This window comes from Elaeis guineensis, chromosome 13, assembly GCF_000442705.2.
Source record: "Elaeis guineensis isolate ETL-2024a chromosome 13, EG11, whole genome shotgun sequence".
Taxonomy (NCBI): domain Eukaryota; kingdom Viridiplantae; phylum Streptophyta; class Magnoliopsida; order Arecales; family Arecaceae; genus Elaeis; species Elaeis guineensis.
Window position 1 is genome coordinate 61,722,938 of NC_026005.2, and position 12,076 is coordinate 61,735,013.

At 35.7% G+C, this 12,076-nt stretch overlaps 1 protein-coding gene across 1 annotated transcript; it reads right to left on the reverse strand.

The window, feature by feature from the left end:
* Nucleotides 1–6,805: 6,805 nt before the first annotated feature.
* Nucleotides 6,806–11,759, reverse strand: LOC105060663 (elongation factor 1-delta 1). Its single transcript, XM_073247412.1, has 8 exons — nt 11,646–11,759; nt 10,842–10,952; nt 10,646–10,762; nt 10,459–10,552; nt 9,897–10,026; nt 9,608–9,721; nt 9,343–9,504; nt 6,806–6,988 (listed from the first exon to the last, which is right to left on the reverse strand). Coding segments are annotated over exons 2-8 (705 nt in total). The 5' UTR covers nt 10,928–10,952; nt 11,646–11,759; the 3' UTR covers nt 6,806–6,986.
* Between the last annotated feature and the right edge of the window lie 317 nt (nt 11,760–12,076).

Below are 12,076 nucleotides of genomic sequence, written 5' to 3' on the forward strand. Positions count from 1 at the left end.
TCCAACTATCTGAAGTTTTACATAAATCAAGATTGCAAAATGCATTTCACACATCGTTTGGCAAATCTCTCAAACTCATGGCAGATAATTGTCGCTGTAAAATTTTTCAGATCTTAACTTTTCTCGAGGTTAGGTCTGCAAAAAAAAAAGTCTGATAAATTCTATCAATAATCATGCATCATGAATATCTAACTATTAGGGAAAAATATACGTTATCTTTTTTTTTTTGAGTAACAGGGTAACCTGACTATATATTCATAAAGAGAACAATATACAGACAAGAGAATGAAATTCTCAACAGCATCCAAACCAACTGTCAGACTAATATACTATACATCCAGCAACCCTGTAAGTTCCTTGTAAGTCAGCATGCAAAATTGTAGAGAGAGTAGCATCAATTTCATTGAATTGCCAAGACATATTCTCCTGCAAAGCATATTTAGCAATATAACAGCAGCTTGATTTGCTGTCTGTGGGATATGTGAATATTTTTTTCTGAAACAGCTAACTTGATAGGATGCTGCCAATATACAGATCATAACACCTACAGGAGCATATTTGTTTGTCTAACCTACATAGATTTAGAAGTAGCATCAAATGAATGCTAGCCATCAATAATAAATATTTTCAGAAAAGGATTGGTTTGCCCAATCTTGTTCCATCAGTGTAATCAAGCAACAAGAATAGGAAGGTAAACAAGTCTATTTTCTATATTTATTTATCAACATCATATTAGACTACTGAAGTTAAAAATAATTCTAAATTGATCTACTCAAAATAAATTTAGCCCTTACCTCATTGAAATATGTATTTTGGAGTCCGAAGATGTGAAAGCAAATGATACCATAATTTTGTACCATTTCAAGACCTAAACCGCACATTATTTGTCATATCAAAATTATTAAGATCCAAATAAATTATAAAATCCTGTAAATGATATATATCGTAGCCAAATATAAGAGTAGATATGCTAACAACCTCCAAATTTAATCAAATCTCAGAGTCCAAAAAAAAAAAAAACATGATCCAATTCATTGATCCAACATCATCATGATCATGAAAATCTAAGCAAAAGATTCTCACATTTTTATAACAAAAAGTCAAGCACTCCAACAATAGCATCACATGAAATACTAGTGTCTAAAACCTGATACACCAATGCCTAAGTCAAGAAGGGTAAGCACGTACTGCCTCTTCAACTGTGGCGGAAGAGAGAAGAACACTGCACTCTTGCTAGGCTCTGCTGTGAGAATATCAGCCGCCTTTATCACTTCACCACTAGTCAATGCCTCCAATGTAAGTAGCTCCTCCACTACTCTCGCCACATTCTTCTCAGCTATCTCTTGCTCACGTGCCATTGCTTCAGCTATATTACCAAAATGCATATCCATGTGCGACATAAATGTCTCAAGGATCATAAACATGGCCTCTAAAGTCTCCTTCATAGGATCGGATTCTCTCGCCATCCTTGCCTCCTTCTGTTGGACAACTTTCTGCTTCTTTGCCTTTCTCGAGCTGCTACCAGATGTCCTCTCTATCGAAGGAGGCTGTGTAACCAAGTGGCCTCCATCGTCCTCATCCATGCTAAGGTCTATTAGATCTTTACCACTCAAAATAGCCGCCTCCTCTCTCTCTATATTTTCAATAGCCTCTACAAATATTGCAGCACCATTTTCTGTCGCCCTATCCTTTCCATAGATCTCTTCAAGTACATCTAGATAAGGAAAAGCTACTTCCCACAAACCTTTGGCAGACTCATGCACCTGTCATTAGAAAATCATATATATTAAGAGATGAACAACAAACAAAATATTATTTGAGTTACAAAAATAATATTTATAAAATGTACCTTGCACCACTCCATGTACCATATTTTATCACAAGAGATCATCTTTTTTTGATCATTCCATGTGCATTCTATTTGTGATAATATCTCTATAATAGCACTATGCTTTTGCTTTAGATATTTTATCCTGGATTCAATATGTGAAGTAGCCTTCAAACCACAACCAGATAGTTTTTCTTCAATCATTTTCTCCAACTTATTCATATATCCATTCTTAAAACCACCCTCTCCTTTCCATATGGGATCAGTGAACAACTCCTGAAGGCATTCCACTAACACCGCATCCTCATCATTTTTCCATGGACGCTTGTTCTTTCCTCTGCCACAATTAACTTGGCTACATTCATCAGATTCCATCCTATAATAATTATAAATTATGACTTTAATGATCATAACAAGTATAACCATTATCTTAAAATAATATTTATTATAAGTATATAACAATAATATTGTTAAAATTCAAATATGAAGTACACAAACAAGTAGAACCATGTAACAAACAGATTCATAATAAGTAAATAATTCCATAACAAATCCATAACATACTAGATCCAATGTTCTGATATTCAACTAAAATACTTGAACAAAAATAAAAAATATAAAACATAATCAACTCATAAAAGATGTAGATCTCCAATTGTTAAACATTTGTTGAGCTAGAATGTTTCTGAAATTGGTCCAATGGTTAGATGTCTAAAGAGTGGTGATGTACTCAACTTCATCCTCTCTCTGTTCTTCCTCTCCTTCCTCTTCCTCTTCATTTTCTTCCTCTTCTTCCTCTTCTATAGGGTCTCTATGCATATACCTTCTTATTAAGTTGTGAAGGAGACAGCAAGCCATAATAATGCGACATTGAGTCTGTATAGAAAAAAATGAAGGGCTCCTAAGAATTGCCCATCGTCCCTTGAGCAATCCAAAATATCTCTCAATCACATTCCTAGCTTGAGCATGTTTCTTATTGAAATATTCTTCTGCAGACTGTGGTCGTCGTCCATTTCTCCACTCATTGAGATGATAACGTTGTCCTCTATACCGGGCAAGAAATCCCTCTCCGTTGGTGTATCCGGAATCAACCAGGTAATAGCAACCTTGACATATAAAATGAAATAGCATTACATATTGTAATTATAACACAAGAAAATTAAAATGAGCTTCATTTGTATGTTTGTGTTCATCAATATATATACATACCTTGAGGCACTCTTAAACCATTTGGTCTACTTATAGCATCTCGAAGCACACGGGCATCATGTGCAGAACCTTCCCAACCGGACAGCGCACATATATAAATTGCATGTCAGACGAACAAACGCCTAAGACATTAGTTGCAATATCACTTTTTCTTGTTCGATACCTTGGTTTGTCCTCGACAGAAACGATCAATCTAATGAATGTACCGTCTAATGCTCCTAAGCAATTCTAAAACATCAAAAAAAAATTTACAAAAATATTTAAGTAATAAGAAAATAGAATAAGGTGTATTATCATATACCTTGAAACATCTCCATGCATCATCCGTGCAGTCCGCTGCAATGGGCTCAGGGTTTTTGAATAAAACTCTATGTAATTTCAGTATGGCTTTAAAACATAAGTAAAACTGTCGACTCACTGTTTCTCCACTTCTATCAAAATAATTTTCAATTGTCCTATTTTTCTGATGGTGGGCTATTGTGTAAAGAAACATACTAACAATTTCTTGTAAGGACATATTTCGGGAATCTCCTAATCCCCCAATATCTCTAAGCATCTCACAGAGTATACCAAATATTCTTCTATCCATTCGGAATTGACTCACACATATTCTGTCATTCTCATTAATAAGCTTACCGAGGTTTTTAATTCTTAACAATTTTCTCTCTTTCTTTTTTGCTATCAACTAATGCCTCCTAATGTAGATAAATCCCGTGAAATATCAAGTCAAATATACCACAAACATTACCGCAAATATCATACACATAATGCTAATGTAACGCATTCTTCTCCTTCTCAAATCCATAGGGCGACGAGCCATTTCCTGTGTACACAATTATCCATAGTATTATCTTTTAGCAAAAATATTGATAACCAATAAAACAAAATTAGTAAATAAGAGCCAAAAGCTTTATTATAAAATAAAAAAGTACCTGGTTACAAATATTTTGCTAATATTTGTAACATGTCCAAAAAAACCAAGGGATAGGAAGATGAGGGGGAAAACACGCTAGTAAGGTTGAGGACCCAACAGAAGCCTGACTACCTTGTTAGAAGGTGGACATTATGCTGAAATCTAATCAGGATTACCGTATCTCTCAGAAAAGAAAACTCTGCATGGTTGTCCCTCTAGAGCAGCTGACATGTAGTATTGTTATCTCACAGTTTTCTGAAAACTGTCCTTGATACAGAGAAGGTAAGCTTCATTAAGGACGAAAGGAAAAATAACTGAGACATTAAGAATTCTTATCTTTTTCTTTAAGAAAGAATACCAGCAGCTTGGGCAAACATAGAGCAGATCTTAAGTGTCCCACATTAGAACTCTGTATTAAAATGGCAGTCATGAGAGAAATTTGTAAAGTTCTAATCTTAACATGACTCAAAGATTAAAATATAAAAATAAAACCACACTTGTTAAAAAGCTAATGGTTTTTTCGTGAGATGTTCCTGACTACTTTAATTTTTGTTTTTTTTTTTCAGAAGAACCACAACAACGACATGTCATTTCTAATCTATGTCTAATTTGTTAGTTTCTGTCAGATATTTTCAACTCTTCGAAACAGTATTGTCTATTAATTTTTTTTTAAAAAAATTATCTATGAAATTTCATTTTTCTTGTGTATGTATGTGCCTTGTTGCCGGATCTAATGGCTTCTGCTGTGTCAATCAGGAACGACAACAAATAATTCTTAATTTTTATTTTTCTACTATGAAGATTCCAATGATAAAAGTCCTCAGAAAAAAAACATAGATTCATCAAAGACAAATAGATTTCATCCAACATCTATGATTACTCCCGGTAAGAAAGAAAATCTCCACTTGTTTTCTTCTCAAAACAAATGATACTCTGCATCAAATATCTCCAACACTTTTCAATACAGAACTATTTCCTATTGGAACTCCTTCCTTTGTTTTTCCACATCTAGTTTCTCTACTTACAAATAAATGTAGACTCTCGTATAAAAGAACACAAACATGACTCGATTCCATAAAATAGTTAATAAAACCAAAATCCAATACGGCAAGAGAAAAGATCGAAGAAAGATCACCAGTGATTCAGTTATCACCAATAAGTCTTCACTAACCAATAGAAGGGAAGAAGAGATCAAACCTTGAAGAAACAAGAACGCACCGACGACGGCAAGAGGAAGAGCTCCAGAAGTTGAAAAGAGAGACGGAGAGAGATCAGAGACCAGATCAACCGATGATGAGAAGAGGAGAGGAGAGGTCGGCGCTGTCAATCGTCGGCAAAAGATGGAGGATCGTGACAAAAGATGGAGGATCGCGACGGCAACGAGAGGGGAGCTAGGGAGATCCACCTATGGCTAGGGTTTCTCCATCATTTTTTTTTCTATCGGGTTACAGGGTCCATGGCCATCGGGGAAAAATGAATAGGAGAGTCATCGGGGCCATCCGAGAGAAATCGAGGGGCATTTTAGGAAATTTTATTTTAAACCCTGGAATGGATTTTGAATCCATAAAGAAGACCCGTAAACGAGTTTTAGGTGGATTGATCCATTCCCATTCCACCCCGGAATCGGAATGGGACTCCTCCCAACCAAACGGTTGGAATGGGAGTCACCCATTCCTATTCCGATTCCAACCCCCATTTTTTCCAGCCAAACACCTCCTAAAATTAGACTTAGAATTGAAGAATATTTAAGATAATAACTATATGAATGCTACCGTATTTCTGCATATAATCTATTTATCTTTTGGTCAAAATACAACCATGTTTTACTTTTTTGGAATTAGAAATCCTAAAACTTTAGAATATCTTAAATAATATGACGAGTAGCTTATAATCCAAAACTGTTGACTGGTACAAGCATACATGCATATATCCAATCATAAATGTCTATCTACGTATCATCCATAAATTTGTTGGTAAATATTCTAAACCAAAGCCTTTGATGAGGCTTTAAACTTTTTATAAATAAGAAAATATTAATTCATCTTTAATTACATTTTAAAAAGTTTGAATGGGACACTTTTCTGACTGTATATGCACTAACACAGCTTCTGGATTCCATGAAATAGGGCTTTCACGTTAAAGCTAAACCACATGCAAATAAATTTTAGGTGTTAATTTCCCAGAAGTGGGCCTGTCTATCTTCGAGGACAATAATAAGGTTTAATTGACCATGGTCCTCACACCGATCACGCCGTCATGCATCCCCTGTTGGTATCCCCAATTATCTGCTATACATTAAAAACCCAAATCATCTACAGGATTCACACAAAGGATAGAAGGACAAAAAGAACAAGTCCGAAATCTTTGTACAAGCGATTTCCCGAGATGAGCGATAGCTGCTAAAATGAAACAATGCTCTCAAAAGAGCAAGCCTCCCACATGACACGGATCCTTCACAGACTAGACTCTTGATTAAGCAATCGAGATCTGTGCTTGTGATTAATTCAATGAGTAACACTAGAACCCAGTAAATGCTGTAGAATAATAAAAGCAATTACAGTTACCAACACTGGAATGGGAAAAGAAATTGAAGATGTCCAAAGGAAGACGGAACAGCTTATTCCACCTCCATGGTTGATAAAGGGATAAACTCGAAGACGACCCAAACAACTTCCAAACATCTAATTTCTTAGCTCGCAGCTGACAAACATGATATCAGACTTGGAAATGGCACCAAGATGGTGCCTTCTGCCCTTCATGAAAGGCTAAACTTCCATGCACATTAGGAGCATCAGCGACTAGGCATCACAATTGGGATCCCAACAAACCCAAATGTCACAAGCAACGCAATCACATGAAAAATGCCATGCATATCACCAAACAATTTCAAGTTTAAATTAACAATATAGCATATGAAGCAGGTTCTCTCCAGAGAACAAGTTTGAAGAGCTCTCTGAATGACAAAAACACACTAAAATCTACCAAACATGATGAAGAACTTCTGGTTTGCAGTCATTTCCCAGCCACAAAATTGTCCTCTGCAGCAAACCCACATAAGAAGCAAGTCAGTTAACTAACATGACACTACATGGGAAAAGTACATGCTTGTAATAGTAAAATTGAATACTAGAAGTAGCCAAACTTATTTAAATTGATAATGCTCAAAAAATTATAAAATCCAACAATAAAAGCAGAAGTCTTTCCTCAAAATATTGAATTGCAGATATTTACAAACCAAATCAAATTTCATCAGCTTCAGTAAACAGGACCTTATGTGTGTGTGAACAGGAAGCTCTAGGTTGAGCTTAAAGTTGTCAACTTCAGAGGTAGCACAATGTACGGTTACATATTAATAATTGTAGCCAAGGAACATCTTCCATGTACACCAATATTTAAAAAAAAAAAAAAAGAAAAGAAAATCAACATGTAATTGATGTTCTCAAAGTACATAATAGCATCAAATTCTGCTAACAACAAGCAAAACTACGCTAGAACTAACTCTAACCCCCTTTTTTTTTTTTGCTCCAAATTGAACCAAATTAATCTCACAAACTTTAGGCATAAAAAACAGATGGGGACACTACCGAGAGCTACAAGCTTCAATATGCATGCAGGTGTTACTGATATCATGCAGAAAGCATCAGAAAAGTGGTGGAAATGACACTTGCACTGCAAAAGTAGAAATGACGAGCGGACTGCAAAAAACAAACAGTGTTTGTGCTGGCAATTATTGCCAGCGGCTTTCTTATGAAAAAGAGAAGAACCACAAAAAAAAAATGTAGATTTCATTTGTATAAAAGTTACATTAGAATTAAAACAGAAAATGAAATACTTGAAAATGGATATAAGGAAATTTGATTAATATGCTAAAATATAGATGAACAAGGGATAAAATGAAGAAGCATTTAGACAGGCACAGATTTGGAGATAGAAATAGGTAATATGTGAGTTAACTTCCCTCGAAGGAAAAGTAGGATTGATAATGAACAAAGTATTAAAAGGGAAAATATTCAAGAAATTACAGTCACAGGTTTGTAGGCTGGTAGGTATCATGCGAACACAAATCATGAGATGGGTGGAATTAATCAACACAGGATTCTCTTTAAAATATGCAAGTAGTAGTCACTCTGCATGCATATGATCTGCCATACACGTGGCCCTATCCCAATGTCTCTTCTATGGCATCATGCCCAAGCAGGGCTTTCCCTAAGTTGTGATCCCATAGATAAGCAATTAAGATGGTTTGGAAGCAATACGGACATGTCATGCAGGAAAGATAAAAGTTTCTATGCATGATTAAGCAGTTTAAAACTAATCTATGTTTAACAACCTGAAGAAAATAAAAAGTATTTTTGAGATTACTGTTGAGATGATTGAAATGGCAAGATATAACATGGCGAATGCCACTGCACACTCTAGCATGAAAAATGCAGTCAATGAAAACAATATCAACCTTTAAACTTTTATAAAGGCAACAACATATGTATAGAAAAAGAAAAATTCTTATAAAAAACAATATGAATTTCCAAGTGATGATGGCAGAATGGATACTGTGATATATGATCACAAAATCTAACAACAAAACTTGTAAATGGAAGCAAAGATGTCTTCCTGCTTTTTGCCTTCTTAAGGAAATCTAACCAAACGTACATGAGAAGAAAAAAAAGGTCATGTGCATGATGTTTGTGCACTTGTGTTTCAACCAGGTGAAAACATTGGCTGCCAGGTACAAATTAAGCTATGAGAATTCGAAAATACTACTAAGAGAAAACAAAAGAGTGCCTTTATTCACAAGCTGTCCAGTAATTTCAGAGATTTGTTCTCCTTAGCTGGTAAGGAGATATCATGTAAGAATTGATAAAATAATGCTGGGGTCCCTAAAGGTAACAAGTCAATGCAAAGGGAAAAAAAAAAAGATAGAGAGAAAATTTGACTTCTAGCCTGTTAAACATTGTGACTGCACACTAAAGATGGATGTCGTAATAATGTATGATCGGATTTTTCTAAATGTACACTAAAGATGGTTGGCCTTGACTGTAGGAGAACCAAACATGAACTTGCAAAAGCTGTTGGCAGGTTCAGTTTGTCTCATGTCAGGTTGTCTCATGCTGATCCAATAGCAAGGCCCACTGGTTTCTTTGTTGTTAATTTCTTTTGGGCCATTTCCTGCTTGTTTAGACTATAGTTGATATGGTAGTTTTTGGGGTACCTTAAGGAAACTAATAGAAGGTCTATATGGTACCACCTTTTTTGCAAAAGTTTCTAGAAATACCACATTTAAGAACTATAAATTGTGCCCTTACTGATAGATTGTCAATGAACAACTGAAGTAACAATGAGAGAAAACACAAATCATTATTCTCTCAAAAAAATCTAAATCAAGTATACTCACAGATTTTGTTAAATGCCACAATATCACAGCTCTGAATGTATTCATTTGCTGGTTCAACCAAGAGATGGTCCTCGATAAGGCTATCAACAGAAACCAAGTCATCTACAATGGTCATCATAATTTGCAACTTTTTGATGCCATACCCAACTGGAGCAAGTTTTGCTGCATGTAAAGTATATAGCATTTTATCAAATTTAAAAACAACTGACATAAGCATCCAGCGTTGATGTACTTAAATAATAAGAGAGAAAGAGGTGTTACATACAGGCTCCCCAGAGCAAACCCTCCATCTGAACACTCCTAACAGCTTCTTCAAGCTTTTGCATGTCTGTTTCATCATCCCATGGCTTTACATCTAGTAGCACTGAAGACTTTCCACCTGACATTAAACAAGATCCCAATCAAGAATTAACAATGATGAGTATCAAATACTGCCATAACAAGAATGTATGTGTTCTTTAAAGTTAACAATGTAAAAACAGTTTGTATATTCGTCATTAAGCCTACAAGGAAAGGTGGACAAAATGAAGAAAAAACACATAGATAAGACTTACTCTCTTTCTTTTTTCCAGATGCTTTAACAGCTGCTGCACGCTCTTCAGCAGCCTTCTTTTCTTCTTCTGTCTCTTCACCAAATAGATCCACATCATCATCATCATCATCATCATCATCAGCCGCTGGCACCTGAAAAATACAAGTTATGATGAGAATAACTGTGACTCTACTGATTGCCCATGCTGCATGATAAAAGAGAAACTAAATGAAAAAGAAATAAATGATCCATAAAATGAGGCCTCCAATAGTTGCAGAGTTGGCACAAGTGTGTGACAGATCAACAAATACTCAGCTTTAAACCAGAAAATGAAGCAACACAAATTAGTTCACGTTTTATAACAACAGCAAGCTATATTATATTTTTTTTCTTTTCTGAAATTTTTTTAGAAAATTACCAATTTCAATTATTGCTTATAATATCCAAAAAAGAACAAAATGGCTATTGCAACTCCAACCAAGAATACGTAACTAACAAGAAAGTAAATGGTGCTCAAGAGCGCACTTATTGGAAGAAAAAAAAAATGCACAAAGCACTTGTAAAGGAATTATCAAGAAGCGGACCTTCTTCTCAGCAACGGGAGCAGAGGATGGCGCCTCCTCGGCAACAGAAGCAGATGATTCAATTTTCACACCAGCACCTTCCCCAGTGACACCACTGAACATCAAAGCACACCAGTCAATTAAGCATAGTTTATACTACCAAGCTGGAAATAAATGGAATGCCAAAAATTTAAGCTTGAGCACATACCACATCTTCAGAAGAGCATCAATATGGTTAAACCACCTAGCTACATTAACATACTCCAACGATGGAGCCGTCGAAAGTGCAGCATGAACAGCCAGGTCATCCTTGGAAGCTTGGTAACTGAAACAAATTTGCATAGAAGTATCTTGAGAATTTCATGAATACACACAAATGCTCATAAAGGCAACAGAACACCTACCCCGTTATATAACTACGAGAAAGAAGGTAATCATCAAGCTTTTTGAGGCCAGACTCCGAATTGAGATTGTGGAAAGTTGCAGCCATTGCTTATAAACAAATCACTAATCTCCTGAAAGTATAATATAGCAAAATCTTAGTGTAAGATCACGATCGCTTATAAACAAATTACTAATCTCCTCAAAGTATAATATCGCAAAATCTTAGGGTAAAATTATTCCACAATCCAGAATCATAACTTTCGCAGTCACAAAAGCATAGCCATCAATGAGCAATGCCAATAGGAATCCAAATAAACCCAACCAAAAAAAAAATGGACTAATTTGAGTTAGAGCCAGGTCTTATTACAACCCACCATCTACTAAAATTTCAACTGCCTTAGCTTAAGAAATCTTATTATGATACATGGATTTGAAACAAAATCCCATCTGAAGGAAATAAGTGACAAATTTTTTCGCTAAAAAAATCATTCTTTCAAAAAGTTTCGATGATATATAATTCCCGAATATCAAATCGGGGGTCGCATACAACAATATATTCGCACGCTGTTAATGCCGAGAGCCGTTATCAAGTAGTGCAATTCAAAACCAAAAGATAAATAGTTCATTGGCATCAACGCATACATAATAACAAGATCGAAAAGGTATTCGATAGAACAATAACTAAAAGCAGTTCGAGTTCCAAACCCTAACTATCTAATCATGCTAAGATCATACGAACAATGACCGGTCGATCCACAAAAACTATTACGGATTTGCCACCCAGAAGAGAAATCTGGGAGACCCGCAGGGTGCAAGAAGGATACCTTCGAGACTCGGAAGAAGCAAGAGGGCAAGGGGGAGACGGGAGCGCTCGGATGGATCTGTCTACTTTAAGTAGCTCAGCAGCCAGTTTGTAGAAGGTTCTTATAACCATTTATAGCTGTTGGATCATAATCTGATGGTTGTGTTGATATTTAGGGTTTCCTCTCTTTTCTGTGTTGTCGTGGAGATTGGGGGAAATGGGGATCGCAACGGACAGGATACCCTCAAAATTTACCCTACCTATATCCAAACCGTTTAAAATCTTACCACTCAAATTAGCCAAAAATCTCAAATCCATTCCAAAACCATCCCATCTAAAATTGGTATACCCACCGGGTACCCTAGCCCGTCCGGCTAGCTCTTATTCATAGTGAGAACATGACTCATAAATTGAAAATTTTGTAGGAAAGGAGGATCCTTTTGATCAAAAAGC